Here is a 26,570-nt window from a genome sequence, read left to right as displayed (position 1 = left end):
GTAACGGTTAATCACTGATTCGAGACATTCACGGTTCGGCAATGTAAAATACTGTTAAGACCTTCGGATGTAAGCTGTATCCTTTTGGAAGAGTTTTTCCAATGTTTCTTAAATATTACACTTGCTTCATTGGGCATCAACTGACGTGCTGATACAGTATTTAAACTCTTTTTATGACTTTTACTACTCAATATCCCGTAAAGGGTATACAAAGTATTATAAATCGTTGAATTCGTCCTGATTTCAAACATTATGTAATAACAATGAAAACACGAGATGTTTGCGGGTAGTAAGAGTGAATTCAACAAGTCCGAATTTCGAGAAAAACACTTTTTATTTATTTTCTATAAGAACTAACAAAATGAAATGTATATTCGAAATTATTGAGTTCACCCTTACTACCCGCAACGCTACATGTGTACTCTCATTTAAAAAATATCGATGATCTTTAAATTTCGAAAAATATGACTTGATCTTGAGAAAACTTTTTCGCTTACGATAACATTTATTTCTTTAAGCCGTATTTTATTTTTTAAACATTTTTTCTTATTATCAAAATTAAATGAGATATTTAAAGCGATTAAGTTATTTTGTACGTTCAGTATATTAGACGTAAGCACATAAAATGTCGCTTTTCAAAATAGAACTTTAAATACATGTAATTTTCCTAAAACATCGTCTGTCTAATGAAAATAAGTTTTATATGATTCTGTGCCATCTTTCCTATCATTACAGGATTAAATAAATATAAAATCTAGACTTAAAAAAATCTAAGAACGTTGCTTTCATAGCTCTTTCGTTTTCATACAATTTATTCATTAAAAAGTTGTTTATGTGTTTCAAAAAATAAAATATAATTAACATATTTTAATTCATGAAGCTTTTACATGGTTGTCTTCAATATTGTTGTTTTCATGGACTTACGTAACCCTCGGATGGCAAACGCTAAGTTAAAAGTGTTTCTGAGTTCGCTAGCGCTGCACATAAATGTAAAACAATTTGCTTTTCGAGGGTTAATCAATTCTGCATATTGCTAAACTTATCCGAAACCTATTTATCCATGTTCTGTACTTTTACGTTTGAACAGTGATGAAGAATGGTAGAATGCTATGGTATCATTCGAAATACAGTCTATTACCATTTGTCGTATTACATACTTTCTATTATTTCTTAGAACAGTATTATCAACAATATTTTTCAACGTTGCTTGTGACTCATTTATCAAGAAATATCATAATCCTTGAATTGTAAATAGTGACGAATTGTGTTAACATTTATATGTACTTCTACAAATGTTACATTCATAGTTTCGGTAACTTCTACAGTACTTTTTCCAGGTTTGACATTATAAAAGGATTACTGGACTATCTGTATTATTTTGTATATCAAATAATAGGAATCAAGATAATAAGGTAATAAGATCTTCTCCTAAATTTTGTTATGTTCATCACACATGTGTACTTACCCATTGAAAACGTCATTGAAAAAACGACGTTTCATATTATGTACCAACTTAATAGAAGGTGTCCCACAACAGGCAGACAATTTAAGGGACAATCCTACATAACCAAACGAGATGCAAATTAAGTAGTTTTTAATTTACAAATGAATGTTTAACAAATTCGAATAAAAAACACTTTACAGCCTGACAATCTCTTTATCACTATGTAGACAATGAGTTCAGTAAATCAGTAGTTGATCTTAGGTATTCAATCACTGTCAAAAGTATAAAGTTATTGTTAGTTAATTGTTTACGATAATTTTTTTAAATTAAAGAATATTTTAGTTCGATCTGATGAATTTCTAAGTAAATTTGTAATCGACAGAGGCAAACATAACATGTTGTTAAAGAACAAGGGTAAACAAAACAGAGGGTTATTCGAAGTATCGTCGATGTTTGATTAAATGAAATTAATACCCCTGGGGTTGTTTGGAGTGGCGTGTAAAAACTAAAAGTAAGCTCGTGTCGCGCGTGTCGAACGATACCCCTTCTTTTCCCTTGCACCCTTTTCTAACTTTCCCATCCGGTCTCCCCTTGGCTCTCGTATCCATGTTAAGTTTCGAACGACCCCTTCGACGTGTTTTCAAACCGTGCAACCTCTTCTGAACGCGAAAACCCTTCGATCGCATTAAGCGGATTTCATTCGATCACGAAACGGCCGAACAAACAAATTGGTCGGTTGAGCGCGTTTCATTTCATGGACAACTGTGTGTCGTTGGTATTGTGCTGCCGTGATGCCACAGAATGGAGCTACCTTCGAAAGAGTTTTGATTTACAACGAGCTGGAATAGAAGAAAGAAGTCGACCCAAATCATGGAACATCTATTTCTTTTTCCTGCCTTCGTCTGCTTATACTTTCTCACCTCCCTTGCCTTTTTCTTTTCTTCCTAAAGAAATCTTCTTTCGTTCTCTCTTAATCTGAAATTCCATTGCTTCATTTTTCATTATGCGCCTATGTCTTTCTGATATGATAGTAAACATAGTTAATGTTTATGTGTCCTCCAAGGGAAGGTTCTAATATAGTATTTATATATCTATAATTTTTTTGGAAATTTGCATCACATGAAATGAAATAGCGGTTCCGTGAAAAGCTGGGAGTTGTTTGACTCGGTTAGCAGTCCAGCTACAATTAATAAATATACATCCTGAAAAAATAATATCATGAATATCATGGAAAAAATTAAACTGTATAAAATTGCTCGCATGCCTTTTGTTGCTATTATGTATTAACAGTAACAGTAAAAAGAAATGAATAAAACACTTATCTGTTTAAAAATCAATCTTTTTCTTGCGAAACTATGTATACATATAATTTGTTAATATATTGCAAATCACATGAAATATTGAATTTTGAACCATTTTAAACAATGTTTAAGAAATGTTCTGAAAATAATTGAAAATGGTTTCTCAACCTTATCCCAGCCATTTCATTCACAGGTAGGAAATCTTTTACAGATTTATGAGTTCAACCTCGAGCTTTCGTAACATCGAATTCTTCACAATGGGCGGTCGTGTTCTTCGTTACGTTTGCCAGGATAGACCACACCTTTGATCTGAGTCCATAATCCGGAAGCACTCGCGAGAACACGTACCAAATTTTGAAATATTAAAAAGACATTGTATCGATACCTTTGAAAGGTAAGTACACGAAAAAGAGTTCAACGAAATGTTTTCTATATCAGCTCTTTTTAAACAGACTTCCACTGAACTATTTTATACGATAAACTACACATACACATCAGTGTATTCTAAAAACTAATATGTAACTCGTAAGATCAGTAGAGATTTGACAAGGATTGAAGTCTGTTTCGAGATACATACTTACGTACGTGTTGCAATTGATCATTTTATGGCATAAGACACTATCCAATAAAAAAGGATTTATGACCATAACATAATTGCTTGTAACTAATATGATGGCGAAAATGATCACTAACGATTTTCAAAACATTTTGTAAATAAATACTATTAATATACTTCTTTGTTTAAGATTTAAGTGTAGAGTTTCAGAATACTTGAAAACATATGAAATAAATGGATTTCGACCAAATTATGCAATATGCAAAACATTGAAAACAATCATGTAAAAGCTTCATGAATTAAAATATCTTAACATGATCTTGCGCTCACTACCCAGATAGCACACATCTTAAAGACGTCTATTTTATGTCTATTTTAGGTCTGAATGTCTTACGACCTAATTTGGACGTTTTCAAGATGTCTCATTGTGGTCGCCTCAAAGTCATCTGGAATTTATGTCATAAAGACCTGTTAAAGATGTAAATTTCAAACATCTGTAAGACGTAAATTTTAGACGTCTTAAAGACGTAAATTTCAGACGTCTTGAAGACGTTTATTCTAGACATCTTTAAGACATCTGAAATTTATATATTAAAGACGAAATAAACGTCGTACATATATTGGAAATTTATATCAAAATAAATGTTGGAATGACACCTGAAATTTATACGTACTTCACATATTTCAAATAGAAGATTTTACAGATTATTAAAACGCATTCTTAGAACATAAAATAAACAATTTTACGTCTAGTTCTACTAGAGAGTCTACTTCATAATTTCCTAATTTTTTGTAATTCCCATTATTTGCTATACATAAAGATTCTGATCTCAAAAGTATATAGTATTATAATTATATAATAATGCAATTTAATCGCAGAAGATCACACATATATAGTGTGGTACAAAACAGACGCTAAACTGAGGTGTCGATCCAGACCCAGATAGCACACGACGTCTTGAAGACGTCTATTTTATGCTCTTTTTATGCCTGAACGTCTTACGACATAATTTAGACGTTTTAAAAACATCTAAAAGCGTACATCTTAAAGACTTACAAAGTTCACATCTATAAAACGTCTTAAAGACACACTACATGAACGTCCTAAATACTTACGCTTTTGGACGTCTTAAAAACGTCTAATTTTTGTCTGAACGTCTTATATATGTAATCTGAACGTCCTTAAAACGTCTTATAAATGTTTCTTAAGGCGTCCTAAAGACATACTGATTTGTAACATCGGACATCTCAGAGACGTCTTTTGGACATTTTTAGGACTTTACTGGATGTTTTTAAGACGTTTTTAAGATGTCTGTGTGCTATTTGGGGACGTGATGTAATGTAATGTTATTACAATGTTTATTATAATAATGTTTGTATACCTTACATAATACATTAAATAAATATTTTAATTGTGATTAAAACTTTTGATTTACCTTTATTAATTGAATTTTTTATTTTTATTAATTTGATTTATTTTTTCTTAAAACAAACGTCTGGAAAACGTCTTTAATAGTATCCTACAGATGTCTTGAAAACGTCTTATAAATATCTTAAAATCGTCTGAATAATGTCTTTATGATATCTTACAAAATGTCTAAAACACGCTCCGAAAATGTTTGAAAGGTGCCTATAAGATGTCTTGAAAGTGTCTTAAAGAGGTACATAAGATATGTTAAAGACATCTGGAAGACGTACGGTTTTGTTACATACGACATTCGGAGGATGTTTCTAAGACATTTATAGAATGTCATCAATATCTGGAACAGACGTCTTTAAGACGCCCATTAGACATCTTTGTGCTATCTGGGTATTTTCTTTTGAGGTACGTAAACAGTTTTTTAACAAATCAATTGTATGCAAACGAAGGAATCATAAAAACAATATCCTTTTACTTTCAAGTGTAGAATTTGTTATTCCTGTACATTTCAGACAGTAAAAGTAGGGAAAAGTGCACACAGTCATGTAGAACTTAATTTAATTAAATAGACATACGGTGTTTTGAAGAAACTACATATATGTATCTAGAATGGGTGAAAAATTATAGTATAACCGGTCAGGGGCTAAGGAAAAAATAAGAAAAAAAATTCATTGGTTTCCTAGATTGCCACTGAATTAAAGTGTAAAAATAATTAAGTTTTCTTAACCATATGTTTAAAAAATATATTATACAGATGCCAGCATGTCTAATTTGCAAAATTTTATAGTAAAAGTCAACAATCTAAATATTTTTTTAATTTTAATAATACTTTAATAATAATAATATTTTCTTCCTTCATTACTTCACATAAGGTACAAGACCACTTAGAATTTTTTTTTCTCTTTAAAATGATGTTACTTTTGTAACATTCTATTAATGCCTATATTGAACTGGTCCAATATAAGCAACTACTTTTGATCTTATTTAAATAATTTGACCAAATAATTGAAAATATTTTGCCTAACCTTAATTTTAGATAAAAACTTAATTTTTATAATTTGTACTGTAATGCACTTAACAATTCTGAACAACTTTCATCTGCAATATTTTTGTGTATAATCAACATTTTTGGAGATATTCATCTGTAACGTATTGTAATTTCCACCCCGTATAAACATATATGGTTGAAACTCTTGCTGCTTAATTTAGGAAGACTAGAGAGCTTACAGTTAAATGCTAAAATATTCTCAGTGGTTAAAGCAGATTGCGTTTGTTTACTTAAACATCAAGTAATGTTGTATAGTAGTGATTATCGCATTAATTAACATAGTTGCAAGGGGTGGACAGAGGGGTAGAGAGTTTCAGAGTCCCGATGGAAACAACTAAATACTTTATGTGGATATACAATCTCTCGATATTCTGCAGTATTGACGATCTCTGCCACATTGCACAATGATCGTGAATTTCCGCATATTTATATGGATCGCGGATCTCGCGTATTTATATCAATCGTGGGCCAAGATCCCCGGCGCTATCGACGTGGCCAATCAATCTCAATTAATTTCTTATTCGTCACTCGATCATAGGTGGGGGGCCCATTTCGGCAGTCGCGTGACGACGAGATACCGCGAGGGTCTCGCCGCGTTCTCGTAAACACACCAACATACTATGTAACTAACACATATTGTCTGTCATACGGTACAAATTGTTTATACATTATAAGATACACTAGTGGTTCAACCTAGACGCCGTGCCGATTCAAATTCGGCAACCTCCCCCTATATCTATTTATTAAAATAGTACCTATAAAAATACATATGATGTACGGTTTGTACAAGCCTTTTCTATACGTACATATAGTATACCTACATCTTTTTATTAACAATATCATTTCGTTTTGTACAATGATCAAGACTGTTACAAATTGATATTTATTTATCTGGTCTGTTCGGGTTTCGTTACTATTGTAAACTGAATAATGGTCAGAATCAGAAGAGCTCTCCAATTTGTAACTCCACAAATAACAAAATTTTAAACACCGATTCAATTAATGCTTGGCGAATAATGAACACTTTGACCATGCAATTTTTGTAATGACAAACAGAAGGACGTACCTGAGTCATGACGTATTTTTTTTCTCCATCAGTTACATATCTTCGGTTGATACTATCACAGACGAGTATACAGGATAGACTGGCCATTCAATTGACTTCCGTGTCTCACGTTCTGAAATACCGACGGTTCGAGAAACCACTGGTTTTCGAGCGTCCTCTGCGATTTTTGAGCGGTGGATGTAGGAAACGTATTCTTTTCACGCTGATAGTGCAGGCAAACGAGAAAATATTCCTACTGTACCACCCAATATACATATAAGGTGTCCCATTAAACTATGCTACTTATTTATCCCTATAATTTCAATAATAAGCGAAAATGCTATTTACAAAAAATATGTTGTTGCAGAAAATATATACCAGAGTGATGATATTTATTCTAAATAAGATGCTTATTTTTTTATGGCTAAATTCAGTGGAATAAGGAATTTTATGTAAAAGTACTAAGAAGTATTCACTGATTCCGAAATTCATCACTTGTGAAATATATAGTATGTATCTCTGTTATATTAATCAAGATATGCTTCGGATTACTTGGTACACCCGAGAAATACGAAATTCCAGCAAAGAATATGAATAGCATAGTAAAAGTGGTAAAGAAAAATGATTGAAAACTTTAAAGGTAGATAGTACACGAACCACGGAGGCTCATGGGGAGATAGACGAAATCGAGGGCCCATCGATCTTCATTCGCAAAAATCTTGAAGTCTGAAATTTAAACTGGTAAACCAAAGACATCCGATTAACAGTCAAGCTGTTAGTGGACAGAGTGGTTGAGAGTAACCCAAGGTAGTCCATGATAATCCAGGAAGTTCTTCCAGAGGATCGCCAGGACGATTCAAACCCGCTGGAAACTCCGAAGCGACTGACCAGAAGATTATTATCCCTCGGACAATAGATTGTTTTACATTCATATAGAGAGCCAGCGGTCTCAGGGTCACTTTTGACCCAACGTTTGTCGTCCGAGGGTTAATAACAATCGCAAGCAGTGACTGATGCAAGTTATTAACATTTATAACTGTTAGTTAAAGAAATATTAAGAAGTTTTCAAGAGTTGCGAGATTAATCGAACGATAAATAATATACGAAAAATTAATAATTTCCACATTTGTTAACTAAGAAGACAAATGCACACTGTGTGTGATTGTTATTAGCAACATATGTGCCAGAAATTGTTGCTCGAGTGAGTATTTTATGAAAAATATCAATTTCTCGCCAACTATTGTTCGTTAGATCGGTCTCGAAATTCTAATCAACCGAAGAACTTCTCTGATTGGTTTCTCATCTTCCTCGAGACAGTATAAATACCCCTGTAGGAACATGAGTGTCTCACTCGTCGCGGGTCCTCCGATGGGTAAGGACCTCGCTGGGGATCCTGGAGGGACTCCTGGGCCCTGGACCTTCCTGGACCTCGGGCCCACCCTGTACCCCTGGACACCCCTGACCAGTGATCAGATGACCAATGACTTGGACAACCGGTGAATTTTTGCTCAAATTTTGAATTTACTTCTACTGTTGCCCCTCTTTTGTGGTTCCTCCTTTTTCTATATACCACGCCCCCTGCCGGGTGAAGTGTTGTACTTTATCTATATATTACTGTTAAATTTTGGATTCAATGGACTCCAGTTACTATTTCTACTTCTTATACTTGTTTTTCCATCATCTCTTTGGCTTACTAGTGATCAATTTGAATTTTTAAATTTTCCTAAAGGGAGATCGATGGAACTTTGATTCTCTCTATCTCCCTCTGGGTCTCCCACACAGCAACGTCCTCGTGGTGAGGCCTGGGCGGCTTTGTCCGTGATAATGGCTGTGATCTTTTGTATTAGATCTAAGAGTAGTTAGGTGGGAATGTGTATTAATTTCTTCGTTCTCTAGAACGTCTATGGTTCCTTTCTTGTTCTTAAGAAGGCTCCCTTAATTGGAGGTACAGATTGCTCTGTCAATCCCGTCTCATTTCTGTGATCTCCATATGGGTCTCCAGCACCGCAACCTCCTCGTGGTGAGACCTGGGGCGGCTCTGTCCGCGCTAATGGCTGTGTATTTTGTACTAGATCTAAAGATAGGCTTAGTGTTGTAATTTGTTTCTTTTGTTGGTAATCTATCATTTCTTCTTAGTTTTTGGGGAAGCTCCCTCAATTATTGGTGTATTTCTCTTGATACTCTTGGGTTTCTTCGATGGTTTTCTGTTTACTTTTTATCTGAAGATCGCTGATCGCATCTGCATCTGCATTGCATCTGCGGAGGGATATCAGTGCTTCCTTTCTAGAAGATTTTTTAAATATGTTTTGGGGGATCTGTGGAATATTGATTTCTTCTATTTCTCTGTGTACCTGCTCTCGTAGTAACTTCCTTGTGGTAAAGCTACCGACCAGATAATAATTATCTAGTGGGTGATACTATATTTTAGGACTGCTTTGCACTAGCCCTCTAGCCAGTGGTGAGCAAGGTGCTGTCATTTTTTTTTCCAATGGGTTTTCGATGGTGACCGTCTGCTGATATTCAAACTACGCCAATTCACATAAGCGCTTCAAATGAGGTTCTCCATTACGTACGACAAAATTAATTTCATTATATTTAGTAAAGCTTTTTTATTTTATCCAACAGATTACATTCATACATGAAGTTTACATCTATTTATTACATTTATCAAATTATACATTTAATTATACACACAGTATATCTCAATTCTTCAATTCGTTATATTTTACAAAAGTTTGAAAGATAAACATCACTATCGATTCTGTTTTTGGTATTGTGAAAAAGTAAATTCTACTTCAGGATCGTTTCATTGTCAAATATTGTAACGGAAGAACCAGATGAGATATACATCGTTTTTCTTTTATTTTACTTTTGTAGAAACATCTTGATTGTGCTGACTACAGTTTTGTAATGAAAATAAAACCGGACGCGACCTAATTCGGATAATTTTATCTCGACAGAAGCATATATATAATACGAGATATAGTTACAAACATAATTAGATATAAAACATGTCCACCTTAAATGAATTTTTTGACTAATTGTTTCTGTAAAACATTAAAGACAATCAAAACTGTAAATGTACATGTATGTAGGTATATCTCATTAAGAATTGTTACTTCTTTTGTTCTTCTGTTCAATATGCTACTAAATCCTGCTACGGAAAGGAGCTCTATCTCAAAACAAAGGCTATATAAGTCTTACATGTTGAATGTTGTCCGTACAATCAATAACTAACGAAATATTATACTCTACACACCTACATATTACGCTTATTAGTAAACAAACATATGACATATCACGAGGCTGAACGCCTTTTATGTTATACTTTAGTATAATGTTATTACCATTCACAAAAATACATTTTTAAGAAAAAATTAGTATAAGTGACTAAGTAATGAATCCAATTACGATTGTTTATTGTTATTGTAAAAATCTTTTAAAAATAGTACATGTAAAGGGGTACAATTGAAAATATAAATGGACTGAAAGAAATTGAATACATATTCAGATATTTATAAAAATTAAATACAAATAACCGGGAAAGTGATTTAAAAAGTTGTGCAATTCTTTTCAAGCCTATAAAAATAAATTCAAAAAAGTTAAATTCTCATTAATATTAACATTTATTTTAACTTTCACTTAAGAAAAAAAGTGTGCTGCCATTTTATTTTTTTAATTCTTTTTTAATGTCTATAGTTAAAGCTTATAGAAATTTATAGGCGAAAACTATTTAAAGCATTAGGTATTTAAAGAATTGTATTTTCGTCTATAAATATGTTTTGGGTTTAACGTCGCATCGACATCTAGGTCATTAATGACGGGAAATCTCTGTGTGGAACGTTCAGATTTTATAAAATGGATTTAATTCGATTAAATATTTAATAGTATCTTTATATGTTTTTTTTTAAAGTTAGGACAGTATTCGGGTTGATTCCATGTTGCTGTATTTGGAGTTCAAACCTTCCGCATTCACACAGGAGGTAGTGGATTGTTATGGGCTTGTATCAGTTACTATAATAAGGTGGTTCCGTTTGCTTAATTACATGTTCATGTGTGATTTTGGAGTACCTTGTTCTCAGACGAGACATTACTGTTTTTTCTTTCCTGCTTAAGTCTCCCTTTAAAATCCTTCACTACGTCATGAAGTTTTGTCTTGTTAGACATGGTTCACGCCTGGTACCATTCTTCTCTGATATTGTTTTTTGCATGTTTTATCAATTCCTGGTTAGATCCTTATAAGGTATAAGGACTAGAGGAACTATTTTATGTGAGTATTGCTACGTTTTTGGACTGGAGTCTGCTTTCTCGTTCTCGGTTATTTCTCGATGCGAGCGCATCCAGATAATGGTTGTATTTTTATTTGTGGTAGTAAGTTCGATGTAGGTTATTAACATGTTTTTGATTATTTTTTTACTATTACACACATAGACTCCGTGAAGATGACACAGTCTTAGAAGTTGTTTTCTTGATTGAATTTTAGAGCACCATGGATTGCATAGGCTTCAGCAGAGAAAAAAGAGGTTTAATTTGGTAAACGTTGTTTAAGTACCTTATCTTCGGTAACAATGACGTATCTTACTCCTTGATCGAATTTTGAGGCTCCAGTATATATTTTGTTTTGGAGTTGTCATATTGGGCTATCTAGCATCTAAATGTTTGTATTTGCTGTTGAATATGTTGTTACGAGTGGATGACATTTCCAATGCGTACGTTATATTTACTTAATATATTTGTTTTTTAATATACTTAATATTTTGTTTGGCTGAATTGCACATGGTTGATCCATAGTTAATTTTTGAGTCTCGATACCTTTTTAGAAGAATTTCTTGATCTGAACCTCAATTATTATCGGCTGGTGCTTTGATAATATTTAGTCTTCTCAAACATAGTTCTTTCAGATATCAGATATATTTTTCTGAGAAATTTAATGGTGTCAACAAATTTAATCACTGTATTTTCCGTGATTATTGTTGGTATGCTTCGGTGAGTCAGTTTCTTAGTAAACAGGATTCCCTATGTTTTTAGGGTGGAAAGTCTGAGTCCTGACTTATTGGATCATCTTAGAAAGTTGATTATGGCTTCGTGTACCAGGGTTTTTAAAATATCTAGGTTTTTCTTGCTACTTGTTAGATAAGGTCATCTACAAAAAGGTTTTTTTTTATACAGTTTGCTATGTTATTTTTCATTATTACAAAACAATGTGACGCTACGTGAAGCCCTGAATCTTGAGGTACTGCATTTTTTATTTACGTAGGATCAAAAAGTGTATCGTTAATTCTTACTTGAATGGTTTTGTTTGTAAAAAAGTTTATCATGGAGGTGAGTATGTACATGTAATAAGCAACATTAAGTATATCTCAATTACTTGTCTCGGTCTTTCGTTTCCCATTGCTTTTCAAAATCATTTTGGACATCAATCAGTAAACTTTGTTTACACAGTCTAGAAATCGTGCTCATACTTCCTTCTGCAGTATCTCTACCACGTATCAATCGCGCAAATTTAAATTTGTTAACGATCTTTGCTAATGGTCTTAATGGTTCTTGCTGTTTTGAAATAGTTCTTGGCAGAGATTCGCATCCTCGATTAGATTCTGTAAGTCGTTTGAAAGTATCGGGATCGATGTTTATCATTCCGACACTAGCAGATTTCACACGATCAGGTAGAAAAACTGCTGAATTTTCTAATAATCCATTTGCCGCATCTTCGTATACAGGCATTTTCGTTTCATCTTTTTTCAGTTTGCATGTATCCAATGTTTCTTCTATTTTCAATGATAATTTTTTATTTTTCGGGTGTCGGTCTTGTACAATCTGTTCGTAATGATCGTTAAATGATCGAGTTTCCATCACAGAATGGCAAAGAGGTCCACCTCGATGTGATAAAAAGTCTTGCTTTGCACGATGTATTCTCATAGAATGTGATTCCATACACGATTCTCCAGAAAGTATATCAGTCCGACCATCTCTTTGTGCAATTACACTAGATAAAATCTGTAACTTATGCATAAGGTCGGAAGAACATTTATTGAGTTTTAAGGGTGGCACGACTTCATCTTTTTTTTCTCCATGTTCTACGATAAATGAATTGTTTGTACTGAACGCTCCATCTTGCTGTCCGTTTGGTGTCGCTTGTACTGACACATCGACGAGATTTTCTTTCTGTTTAAGAAAATACTTAACCCTATCATTTTCTTCCGGTTGTTTATCTTTCAATGTCTGCATTTTAGGTTCTTCTTGCAATTGCTGCAATAGTTTATTTTCATTAATAAATGACTTTCTTTTATTCTCTATTTCTATTTGTCTTTCCTTGTTACCGTCATCAGTTGTTTCTTTTATCTCTCGATCCTTCGAAGTGGGCCGAAGAGGCCATGGCAGAGAAAAAGACATTCTCAGAAGTGCGTCTTGCCGATTTACTTTTGGAGAAGCCGATCTAGATTTGTTCTTGCTTTTTGTCACAGATACACTATCGTCTTCAGAAGTGTTATTCTGTTTCTTACTAATTGAATGTTCTTCCACTCGCCGAAATGGAGAAAATATGATGCGTTTAGTCTTAATAAAAACATTCCGAGTTGGAGAACATTGCTTCTTGACATTCATTTCTTGATCTGTTGAAGTTTCATAATTGATACTCGATCGACGATTATTATCCCCCATGAAATGCTTAGCTGAAGAACCATTGGTTGATGGTTTTACGATTCTTAAATTCTCTGTACAGTTATTGCTAGCCGTAGGTACTACTATTTTGTTCAAAGTTTCTTCATTGATGATAATCCTTTCCAAACAACGTTCTTCACGACACAATGAAACTGTTAAGGGAGTAGTTGGTATGGTTGGTTCATGATGACATCCTTGAGTACAAGAATCTTGAACACATACCGTCGAGGAAATGGGAACATTTACGAACTCATGATTTTGCTCATATTCTTTTACTTGAGTTGATTCTGCAGACACAGTCTCTTCAGTACGACTACTTTCATTTCTATTATGACAAAGATCCATTTTAATTTTGACTGCGTCATCATTTTCTTCACGTTTCTTAAGATTTTCATTTACTTCATTTATAAGATATGAATTCACACCTAATACGATGTGATTAGTTTCACCTATAAACATATAAATATATATCATTTTCATAACTAATTTAATATATTTCATTATATATCGACAGGATCTAGGATAATATGATAGGAACACGTTTCTGAGAAGGTAGAAATGATTGGAACAATAGAAAAATCTCATCTAGTACAAATCGCATCTACATATGTATAAAAAAAATACCGTACATGAAAACAAGTTGAATTAGTAGGAACAAAATATCTATGCAGTTATGTACTTAAAGTATTATAACATAAAAAATGCTACAAGCATTAGCTAAATAATTTTTAAAAGTGAATATAAATAAAATTTTCTCTCAAAATTCCATAATTTTTAAATTGAAACGTATTTCCTTACCACACAATGTATTTCATTTTGAAAATCGACTTGAAGGTATAAAGGTGCAAAAGAATCGAAATTATGAAGTGCAAAAAGAACTATAATCCCAAATTGGTATATTACGACTATAATAATAAAACTTAAAGATCTGCAACAAAATCATTTTTCTTACAGGAAAAGTAAATAGTTATACATATGCCTACACATAGAAGTGAATAATATAAAAAGATCTTTACATTAGCTCGAAATTTTCAATGTCTTCTTTGCATGTAAAAAATACTGAAATTGTAGTATCAAATCAATTTCTCTCATATACCTTTTGGAAAGAAAAACGATTTGTTTTGTAATATTTGAATCCTAAAACTAATAGTACATGTATCATCCTCGAAATATTTGTTCATAGTGTTATAAATAAAAGAGGAAGATAGGAATCTTGCCCTTATAGGATATTTCGCACTTTTATTAGTTTAAACATTTTTTTTTAGTAATTTAAAAATTGTTGATCACAATATGTCAGTATATTATACGAATAGAAATAAGAAAATAATTTATTCTCATACACTAATAACTCATGAGTGCTTACTTTGAAAATTATAGATTTTTTAATGTCACGAGTACGTAATTTGGGATTTATGTAGTACACAAAAATAATAAAAACAACTTGTATGAACATTTTTCTTTGTTCCCTACGTTTATAACACGGAAACATATTAGTACTTTAATAATTATCACAAATTGAACTAGTGATTTTACAGAAGTCTATCCTTCAAAAAAATGTTTATAGTTAAAGCATTAAAGCTTAATAGGGACCTTTAAATACTATAAAAATATTTATAAATTCTGTATACAAAAAAGTATTGATTACGATCCAATTAAGTAAAATAAATTTCCATTCAGCTTAGTTTGTTACAAAAGTTATCATTTTTTATTTTTACAATTAACTGTTAATCCTAGAAAAGAGTTATAAGTAGAAATTAAAATGTAATTAAAATTATTCTCGTTTATTTCAGTTTTGAAAGTAAATTCAGTATCATATATGGTATGATATTATATATATTGATTAATTTATACATTCAAGTAATCAAGAACCTATTGTCAATTATAATATAAATTATTTTCTAACTACATAAAGATTAAATCTCGCAAATTTTTCGTGAAAGCATTAACAATGAATTGACGGCATTTTCTTCCAATATTTTACTAGAAATTACTTGTAGAAGAAATAATTTGAGAAAATAATTTGAAATTTACATATTATTTTATATATTACATTATTTTTAACAGCATTAATATTTTGAAGCTGGCACCACTGCCATATAAGTTAAAAAGTGTTTCAGGGATTGTTTTCAATTGTTAGAGAATTGTAAGGTCAATATAATTATTATTTTCTATTCATTTTCGTCTAATTTCTACTCATAACAAAATACTGACACAGTTTGACCGAAAAATTGTGAAGTACTTTGTATAACTGGTAAATAAAATTTAAAAAACAAATAGAAAAGAATTACCTAGTTTACAATCAACTGATAAATCTGTCAAAGGATTTGTAGAGTATTCATTGAAGTTTGTTAAGGAACGACGATTAGGGTTAATGGTGTCATCTAGGATTATTTCTTCGTATTCATTGTCAAATTTCATCTCGGCTGTGGTAACGTCCATTCCATCGTCGCTGCATCCATCTCCGCTTACCCTTTGGCCATCGTTGCTTGGTAAGTCCTGGTTGTACCGACAGGTCGCTAATTTTGATTGCGCTATGATAAAACTTACTTCCAAAGGAAATGTTTTCTTTTATTTTCATTTTCATTTTTTCGATCACTCTTCAAGGAACAAGTCGAATATTATAGCTAAAATCCCTAAAGAGAACCGTGGATAAAGAAAATAAAATTTCAAATTTTGAGTTTCAAAAACTGATTAATATTAAATTTTGTTAATTTTAATTTCCGTGGTGCCTTTTTCAATTATATAAAATATGTATTTCATTATTAAAAAGTAATAACAAGTATTGATAATATAAACTTTAAGAAATGAAACTGTTAACAGCAAAAATGCAATACAAAATCTTACAAAATCTACCATTGACTTTTTTATGCTTATAACAGAAGAGGAACGATTTCCAAGATTCCCTCTGTGAATAGTTTCGTTTTCGTTTGTTCCTAGAATATAAAGTAAAGAATTTTTCAAATTTAAAGATAATCCTTTTCGTAATTTCAAACTTACCATCGAATGCTTGTTTCCTAATTGTTTTGCTTGCATTCTCTTTCCTGTATGTTACAGTAGAAATTTCTTGTCTACAAATATAAAAACCCATAAAGATATAGTTATTGTTTTTTATAAATACGCTGCATTCGTATTTTTCATACCTTTCAATACTGTTACACTTTTCATCCGCAGTTTGTTTAAACTCATTTGCTATTTTATATTTATCATTCGATTCCATTGAATACGTTAAATTATCTTCTTTGATACGTTTTCCATTGTAATCTTGATCTAGATAATTGAAATTATTATTAGAATTTCCTATTTTATTTAACAATCTTGCTAAATCTACATTATCCTTGCTGAAAGAGTTCTTCCTATTATTCCAAATATTCGATGTGACAAACTGTTCAGAACTCAGACAGTCTTCATCTGAATCATTTTTTCCATTCCACCTTATAAATTTTTTATGCTTTTGATTTAAACTCTTTTCAGTTTCAACTAAAAACATCGGAGATGATTTATGTGTGGATGTAACTGTCCCAAGAGGTACAGCGATACTAGTGGTTTCGCTAGCTGCAACCGAATATACAGGTGTTTGATGTGGTTGCACTCTTTCCAGGGGACTTGCTGTTTCCTCGATAACATCTTCTATGTCGACAATCATCGCTTCCCGTTCTGAATCGTCTATGGCAATATCTTTCGATACATCTATTTTTTGAGGATCAACTATAAACAAATTTTAAAACAAGGTTAGATTATTCTAATCTTACATTCTTATCAATGTGAAAAGAATACATAAAAGAATACAGAATACATTGACTGTCGGATGTAAGTAGTTCTTCAATTGAAAAACAAAATAAAATTTACTGTGACGTATTTTGTTAAATAAGTAATACTTACTAGATGTTGGTAAAATATTGATGAAATCTGTATTTTTTAGTCTATCAGTAAGATGATTTAATGATGCCGCACGACGTACAAAATATTCAGTTGCTTGGAATTCTATGTTCAAATTACTAACGGACTTCGATCTTTTCAAAGTGTTAATTTTAAATGCATGTTCATTACTTCCAATTTCTAAACAATTTATCATTCAATTAATTATTATATACCTTATTTATTGATCATTAACCTACTGAAATCTTACCATCTACATTTAATGTCGGAATCCTAACATTCGTTTCTTCTACAAATGGGACATAAGCAGGTCCTAAAAGACGAAAAGTTGAAGACCTTGGAGATATTCCACGATATTTTTCCCAATCATATAACTTTCTTGTAAATTCTTGTGAGATACCTTCAAACCGATAAGATCCAACTGATGTTTGAATCAAAACTTCATTATTGTTTATATTTTGTGTTCCATCTAGGTATGATCTTAAATCAGAAGACAAGAAGTATTTACATAATGAAAAATATTACGAAAAATTTGTTTTGTCAGTTAATGATTGATAAAACAATTTGATATTAGTAACATCTACAGAATTTCATCTCAAAGGATTCAAGTTCAACGACTACTAACTTATAAGTAGTAACTGTGGCTTGTTTATACGTTTTCTGAGCATACCTTGCATCACAATCAAAACATTCATCCGATTGACAAGCATCAGATTCTGTTCGAGCATTATCAATGTTCTTTTCAAAAAGTGAAAGTACCCTTTCTAATGTTAAAAATTCACTTTCATCAAGTCCAGATACAACTTCAAATTGATTTGAATTTGATTGTAGTGAATGTTTTGTATCTCGATTAGGTGTTTCATTAATTTTTTTCCAAGTTTCTACTTTTCGAACAATATCATCCAATAAACGTGGTCTTCCATCACTACAGATATTTTCTCCATTCCCATAACTACCACGCATACCCATGAGTTCTGGGTTTTTATATTCAGATTTGAAAGGAGATCTCCAAACCTGCCAATCAGTCAAACGACGTCGATTAATTCTTTGTTGTTCCAATGGAGCACTTCCGCGTCTTTCTTTCTTAGCACGTTTCCAATCTTGCAGTTTTTTCCGAAATTCAGGTGCTAATCGTTCTTCAGGTAGCAAAGTTTCTTGAAAATTTAATAAACTAAGTGGAATATCGCGTGTGTCTTTCACAGCATCACGAGGCGATAAACTTTTTAGGCGTTCCCACTCAATAAGTTTACGATGAAATTCAGATCCTAACTTCTCTCGAAGACTAATATAATCTCGTTGTGTATCAGTTTGATCATTTAATGCTGACATCTTTTCAAGATTTTCCGTACTATCACTGCAACTGTAAGCTGTTGCTGGTTCTTGGTCTGTCACATATTTAAAAAAAAAGAAAAATTAATGTTTCTTCAAAAAAAGAAAGAAACTGTTTTCAAATAGGACTTACTAATACATATGTTATCTTCAAGCCCATGCAAAACTAGAACATTTTTTAACAAAAACAGTTAACAAAATTTTCAAAAAATCCGAAATTAGTTATGTAATAAGAAATTAGACAAATTTTAGTAAATTCATTTTTACAGAAAAACCAAAAAACCTTAGGAGGGTAGCATGAAATTTGATATCCTTATCCTATACACTTTTAATCGGAATATTTTTACAGAATAGATTCTACAGACAAAGATGATGAAAAAAGTTCATAAATGCATATGACCGAAAACATTTAATTTTTTATTTATTTACATTACGCTCCTGAAGCGCTTACAAGGAGAGTGCAAGGTTTTCGGGTCACTGATTTATTTGAAATTTTGCACAATGGTAGATCCCATTATGCTGTTAATGAAAATGTAGCATTATAGTGGCAGATACTCGACACTTTTTTTGATATTTGCACTTGAAGTTTCAACATCATATTGAAATATAGTTTTAGTGAAAACCGCTATACCTGTCATCGTAACGTAACGGTAAGGAATTAAAATTATACAGAGTAGTAGAAAGTGCAGTGTGAAAATATCAACGATAATAATTGCACGTCTGCTTACCCACCATCCAATAAAGGGTACAATCGAATGAGGTCATACTATTAACCTCAATTTATTTAAACATTTTTTGCTTTGGTGCGTCATAAATAAAAAATAGAAACCGATATTTCAGTACTTTTTACCGATTACATCAACTAATACGACCAATTTTCAATTATGGCCATATAGTTTAACTAATACGTACCTATTTTTTCAACTTTGTTACATTTACATATTTAAAAACGTAACGAAATTCGTGTGATGGTTTAAAAGGACACCGGATGGTCAATATATATGCACCGTAATTAAATGCATGACGATCGCAGGGCTTCGACATGGAAGCAACTAAAGTATGAGAATGCAATTAATGCATTGTCTCCTCATCAACGAGTTTGCCTGTGTGGGACATCCGTTGACCAAATGTTTAACGTCGAGAAACTTTCCGCCGTTCGAATTTTTACGACGGAAACTTCTATATTTCCCCTGTTCCAATGCATCAAAAGGTCCATGGATGTAATTGCGACGCGACACTTGTGATCTCCGGTCTCGGGAAATTGCACGACAATACCTGTGATCATAAACGGTCGCATCCGCGAAACAGTCGTTACCGTCTCCTACACTAATCGTATATGCCTTTGCTTTCCTCGATGAATTTATCTATGTGACTTTTCTTGACCTGAAGAAGAGACTACCTCCTCCACAAAAAGAGTCTGATCGAGAAAGACCATCCCTCGATCATGAAAATTGACAAATAGAATTTGAGCATTGAAGAAGTGACACCCCTAAGAAGTCGCGCCTAAAACAATGCGAGCGCAGGAGAAAAAAGACTTCGGAAAAAATCGTCAGTATCGATTATGATTTCCACTGCCGAAGAGTACAACCTTCTTCTTTCTTTTGCTGTGGAGTGCTGAATCAACGCGGAAACCGCGGAACTGATCTACTGCGAAAAGTACCCTAACCGACCGCCACATTTCAAAGCCACGTTGTTTTTAAACACAGGAACGATATTGTTACAAAATAATCCGTGACCGTAGGGTTTTCAATTTGGTGCATTCCGCGGTTGTCAGTGATTAAGAGGTCAAGTGCTCTTTTAATGAAGTGATCAGTATTGGTGATCGCGGAGTGTTATAAACATAAGGTGTATTTCTGTGGTGCCATATACATGCGATTAGCAGGTCCTACGCTACCAGTGCTTTATGCCTCAACGACCGAGAACGGCATCGTGACCCAGTGAAGCAAGTGTTCAAGCAGCAGGCGAATTCTTCTCCGAATGCGTGAGTCTCAACGATAACAGTTGCATGTTTACTTATTCCCTTGTCTAGAATTTTTTCGCCATTTTTGGTTTAGCGCGCCATAGTTAAAGAAATAAAAATCGCTGCTTGCGTAGTTTTTACGGATTAGATTTTGCAACATATGGCATTTACGGGTTAGTTTTACATTTCTTAGGAAACAAACACTTTTATACGATTTCTAATGTTTTAATACGCGTAACAATAGTGTAGAATTCATAGGAACTACGAAATCATTGCTTTTTATTTTTTTATTGTGGTGTATCAAATTGAAAACTGTGAAAAAAATTGAGAACAATAGTATTAGTGATATTTATCTGCTGAATTAATATGATTATTATTCCGGTATTGCTACAATACAAAATCGGTATTTTCCAATTCTTTCTCTCGTTTTTTGTTTTTTTTACAACTTGGGTAATTAATTTAAAAATCTGAAAAAATTCCTTAATTCGTGTGGCAATAGCTAACGTGTCCCTAATTTTTTTCATAGTTTTTCATCGAATAATTTAATGAGAAATTGGGGAGTAACCTAGAAATCTTGAATTTCTTACACAAGATTCGAGCAAAGAGAGAACAAACACTAGGCGTAGTCTGTGCATAGTCACTGATCGGTCGAGCGCTTGTTATCCGCGTTTTCTGATTGGTCAATGTTTTTCGTTAATAACTCGTTAACAAAGCTTTGGAGGACAATTTTGCAAAGGAAAAGGTTGGTTAGAGTTATGCCAGGAATCTCCCCTTAACTGCTCCCGCACTTTATTTGGGACACCCTGTATACATAAGAAATAATTTGTATGTATGTACAAATTTAATAAAAGGTGTCATTGCCCAAGAGTGGATTTAAATAGTAGAAGCTGTTTGTAGTTACAAATGTCACCATTCAATCGAGCACACGACCTGTGAACAATGTAAAATTGCTCAAATAAGAATTATTAGATAATAGGATAGACCTCTCACGTTAATGTAAAAAAAAAAGGAAGAATTTTTTCGTAGTAAAAAACAATGGAAAAAAGATATTTTCGCGGAAGTAAATATACAGAAATGATTAGACGGTGTTCTGCTATTTTCTGCAATAAAAATATATTTTTTTTATGTAACAGTGATTTAAATGTACGAAACTGTCTCTCACTGTTTCAGAGATATTTCAACTTCCATCTTTTTTTTGTTATTTACTGTTTACTACTTAGTTTGTTTTTTCTTTATTTCTGAAGTGTGACACAAATGAATAACAGTGTGTTATTTATATTAATTTAATCCTTAAGCATTATTAAAATAACTGTTACACACTAATATTTGCAATACATATATTTCTATTGCATTAAATCGCGTAAGTCATAATGTCCTATGAGGCGACATTTTCGAAGTTGTTTGCCATTCCTTCTATGTACGACAGGTCTCTTTAAGTTACCAATAAGATTCGACACTTTCCTTAGCCACCAGGAAAAAGACGCTGGGTGGGCCTGTAGAAAAGAAAAATTGATGGACGGCAGACAGACAGGGAATAGGTTAAGTCCCACGATTGAGTAAACGTAGATAATTGGTTAAGACCCATTGAACAGGGTGTGCGTCCCCTAAGAGAACAGTGCCACTCAGGAACCAGAAGAGCGGCAACATCGCAAGTCGGAGATGTTGGTCACCAGAGCTCAACTCTAGAAAATCGGACAGTAGCTAGAAAACGTTCACTCCTTGAGAACGCTTGATGCTTTCTGGCTTTCTGGATAACGAGCCATCTTTCCAAGGGTACAGCCTAAACACCTTTGTTCTTCGGGGGAGGTGTGACATATCGCGAAGAAAAACCAGGCGGTTAGTAAAAGTTTATTGCTTGACCTGCTAAAGGTTTGAACGAAAGGCCCAAGTAGCGTTGCCAAACAACCCAAGGTTTTTCTCCAACACGCGATTCGTATGAGTCGCCACATTATAAACAAACATAACTGTTATTCAAATTTTCACGCGTATAAGATTTACAATAAAATTTTTTAATTATCAAAAAGATTTTAATTTTATTTCTTATATAATAAATATAAAAAATAAATCAAACCCTGGACTACGATGTACATTTTCAGTTCCTTACCGCTACGCTACAATGAGAGGTTGCAGTGGCTCTAACTAAAACTGCACTTTAATATGATAATAAAACTTCAGGTGCAAATATTGGAAAAGGTATTAAGTATCTGCCCCTGTAGTGCTACATTTTTATTAACAGCATATGGAATCTACCACTGTACAAAATTTCAAATAAATCGGTAACCGGAAGACCTTGTACTCTCCTTGTGAGATTCAACCTTTCAAGTTGCGAACAAGTGATACAAGTCACGCATCATTCTTCGAGTTGTCCAAATATTTTCATTTTTCAAGTTGTTAAAAGGGGGCAGTGGTAAATTTAGCATTAAAGAGATTCGAGAAGCCACAAATTTTTCGAACCCCATTAAAATAGATAAATCATGCTGCATATATGCATATATATTGTTTTATTTTTATGCAAAATTAAATAATCATATGCATCGTTACATATGCATCGTCTACGAGACCTTTTTAACCCTTCTTGAGAGCTGAAATGCACTAGACGTATAGATCATGGACACTAGTAGACACTAGTAAACATTACTAGACGTGTTGGAGTAGAATTTGGAGGAAAACTGCACTCACAACGGCAATATCGTGAGAAAAAGACTAGATTTGTAGGAAATCTTGGCACGCATCACGAATATTCACACAAACGTTTGATGCGATTCGTCGAAAAACTAACTGCAGCTTCTTGAATAACTCGTCGAGGACCACCAAAACACTTGGTGTTGTTAGATACCTAAGTCTTCTCCCAAAGACTGTTATCTTTACTGAAGGTTTAGGCTCTCCGAAAACTGAGTCGATGTGCGAAGAAAGTTCTTAAATGTTCTACATTAAAGTTCCTGGCTGTAATGATTTCTGTAAACAAAGTTAAATTACCTACATGAGTTAAGTCGCACTTGGCGTTTACGCTTATTGTATTAATCGCCAGTGATTTAACTCATGTAGTTAATTTAACTTTGTTAATAGAAATCATTAAAGCTAGGAATTTGAGTGCTGAACATTTAAGAACCTTTTTGGTGCATCGATTCGGTTTTCGGAGAGCTTAAACCTACAATAAAGCTGAAGGCCTTTGGGAAAAGACCCAAGTACCTAACAACATCAGGTGTTGTCCTGGACGAGTTATTCAAGAAACCGCAGTTAGTTTTTCGACGAACCTTTAGATGGAACGTTTGTGCGAATATTCGTGATATGTGCCGACCGAGTTTTCCTACAAATCTAGTCTTTTCCTTGCGATATTGCCGTTGTGTGTACGGTTTTCTCCAAATTTTACGCCAAGACTTCTAGTAGTGTGTGCATTTTTTTCATGTGTGGATTTGGGCCAAAATGTTAATCGAAAGGTGGATATATTAACCCTTTCTACTCCGAAATTTCATAGGGCGTGTTTTGACTTGCCCTTTGAATTGTAATACTCAGAAGTATGGTGTTTCAATATTCGCAGATGAGAGAATCTTGATGTGTGGATGTGTAAACTGAACAAATAGTTTACATGAAGGTGGACATATTAACCTTTTCTATCTTATATTGAGTGTTCTGAGTTGACCTATTGATTGCAACGAATAGATAAGGTTATTATTATTCAATGATATTTATCAATTTTAACTGAATGTTAGATTCTGTAGCCTTGTCGAGTGTGGTAAAATTTCCGATTAGCTGTTCCACCGTGAGTGATCTCTCCTCTCCCTTACGTCAATGCGATACTGTTCGGGCAACCACTGCTCTAAGCCTCCGCGCGGGCTCATTTCTGGTGTTTTCCACGAAATTTTTAGACGCTTATAACTAATGAACAAAGCCTCAAATGCGAAATCGTTATTCTTGATTTTGGTCTTATTTTGGTCTCTAAAATCACCTCGTAAATTTATACTGTGCTATTTAGATACACCTTGAATAGTAATTCCAAACATGGCAAGTATTCAAACAATTTCCTTGTACGTATTTAACAGAGTTATCTTTTCATTTAATGATTGATTTTAGCTTCTACTGTATTATATTACTGAAATTAACTGTAAAAAAAGTTAAAAATTTCTCTAATTTCTCTAATTATTTTTTGTAGTTATAAATATTCGAATATTCGACAAACAGTTTGTGAGTGCTAGTGATTGGTGAAATTATGTTTTTATGCACAGTGATTAAGAATATGAGTGTCGCAAATTAGGAATTAACGTACTGTTGTTGTGCGTGATTCTTCCGAAATATTCGTGTAAACTTCCTATGATTCTCTTCTACACTTTTAGCGCATGTGAATTGGACAGAAAATGAATGGGAAAATGAACACATTAATTCTTTCTATTTCAAAATCTCATAGGGAATGTTTCGATTTGCCTTATGGATTGTTGGGAGTAGGCAAGTTTATTATTATTCAATAATACTCTTCGATTTTCTATAAAGCGCGTCGCAGAATCATCTAACCGAGACAAGTATCGTCGAATTTTACTGCTTCTCTATTAAATAAGTCATTCGTTGTTTGAATGGCAATGATCAACACTGCGATTTGATCGGCTATCATTTGCAGCACAACCGATGCGATCGACATTGTATGATAATTTGCCTGATTACAGGCGGACCAAATTTTTAATTTCAATTTTTAGCTGGTTATAAATAATGAACGATGCCCTAACATCAAATCATTATTCTTGGTTTCCGTCTTATTTTGACCTCTAGAATCGCATCTTAAAATTTCTCCCACTTGTAACTGAACACTCTGTATAATTTGCACTATTTGATAAAAAGTATTAGGCAGAAATTACAAATTAGTGAGAAATATCATCTACAATCTACGTGCACTATTATCTCGCAGAAAATTAGCTACAAATAGAATTATAAACTTACATGTAAATGGAAAATTTGTGGTGGTGTGAACAAAAAACTTTAGGGTCACCTAAGTATCTCGAAGCATTAACGAAGTATAAAAATAGACCTAACATCTTATAAGGTTTCGTGTCCACAATCAAATTCGACTTCGAAATTCGAAGGTGTCTTTAGCATCTTCTGCTCATGAATAATAGGCAGTTGAAGAACTGTATTGAAGTAGTGTTAGTTGGAAAAGAGACTGTAGTGTTCATAAATATGTGACTTGTCCCTAGCGGAAATCGAAGAAATCATTAATTTCTGGTAGAAAAATTCTAGGTTCACCACGATGGATTTACAGAAATGTGACTAAACGTGAGAACAGCAGGGTAGCAGTATTAAAATATTAATCCTTCCGACCCGACATCAGTACAGCATCAGAAAGGATAATTTAAGCTCACACATATCACATATCACTTATTTTGGGATAAAGTAATTCATACTTGTCCATCTTCTTCCTTTAACGTTCGACTATTATCCGTACAGTGAAAGTCCTTTTTAGAGTGAAGATTTTTAGCCACGATATTTTACTTCTTCACGGAAGCTGTCCTAAAATTGGACATTGTGACCTTGAACTGAGATCATCAGGAACTCAGGTCGAACCTCTTGAACGACTCGCATCGAGGGTTCTAAACATAGTGGTTAAATTCTCTAGGTTAAGCTGTAAGTGTCAAATTATGAGCAGATACTGTTTCAGTCGAACGTTTGAATTCTTCACGTTTCGTTTAATATTTGAAAGATAATTCGAAATTTTTAACCTTATTACATTCGTACAAGGAAATTCTTTAAATACTCATCGTGCTTGGAATTACTATATAGGGTGTAACACGTATACGTTTCAATATGTTAAGGGGTGGTAGGATACGCCAATTGAATCATAAAATGTGCTATAACATAGTGTCCGATCTGTTTTCGTTTTGTAGTAATAATGCCTTAAAGTTAGCAGTATGTTCTGAAACAAAGAATAGCTCCCGCATATTGGTGAGACAA

General features: G+C 33.1%; 1 protein-coding gene across 3 annotated transcripts in view; it reads right to left on the bottom strand.

The window, feature by feature from the left end:
- Positions 1-9,419: 9,419 nt before the first annotated feature.
- The window catches only part of LOC143185772 (uncharacterized), a 54,758-nt gene continuing 37,607 nt past the window's right edge, over positions 9,420-26,570 (bottom strand). Inside the window, exons 2-10 of one of the 3 annotated variants that reach the window (XM_076389017.1) lie at positions 18,018-18,732; positions 17,748-17,827; positions 17,598-17,660; positions 17,351-17,527; positions 16,612-17,176; positions 16,469-16,539; positions 16,325-16,404; positions 15,760-15,967; positions 9,420-13,920 (exon numbers count right to left, since the gene is read on the bottom strand). In XM_076389017.1, the coding sequence (XP_076245132.1) occupies positions 12,179-13,920; positions 15,760-15,967; positions 16,325-16,404; positions 16,469-16,539; positions 16,612-17,176; positions 17,351-17,527; positions 17,598-17,660; positions 17,748-17,827; positions 18,018-18,732 (3,701 nt within the window). In that variant the 3' untranslated portion in view covers positions 9,420-12,178. Of the gene's footprint in view, positions 13,921-15,759; positions 15,988-16,324; positions 16,405-16,468; positions 16,540-16,611; positions 17,177-17,350; positions 17,528-17,597; positions 17,828-18,017; positions 18,733-26,570 lie in introns of all 3 variants that reach the window. The other 2 variants (XM_076389015.1, XM_076389016.1) reach the window with 2 other exon arrangements.

The sequence above is a fragment of the Calliopsis andreniformis genome, chromosome 12 (genome assembly GCF_051401765.1).
Source record: "Calliopsis andreniformis isolate RMS-2024a chromosome 12, iyCalAndr_principal, whole genome shotgun sequence".
NCBI classification, from domain to species: domain Eukaryota; kingdom Metazoa; phylum Arthropoda; class Insecta; order Hymenoptera; family Andrenidae; genus Calliopsis; species Calliopsis andreniformis.
The sequence above is the reverse complement of the archived record's forward strand: the minus strand, read 5'-3'. Positions and strand labels throughout refer to the sequence as shown.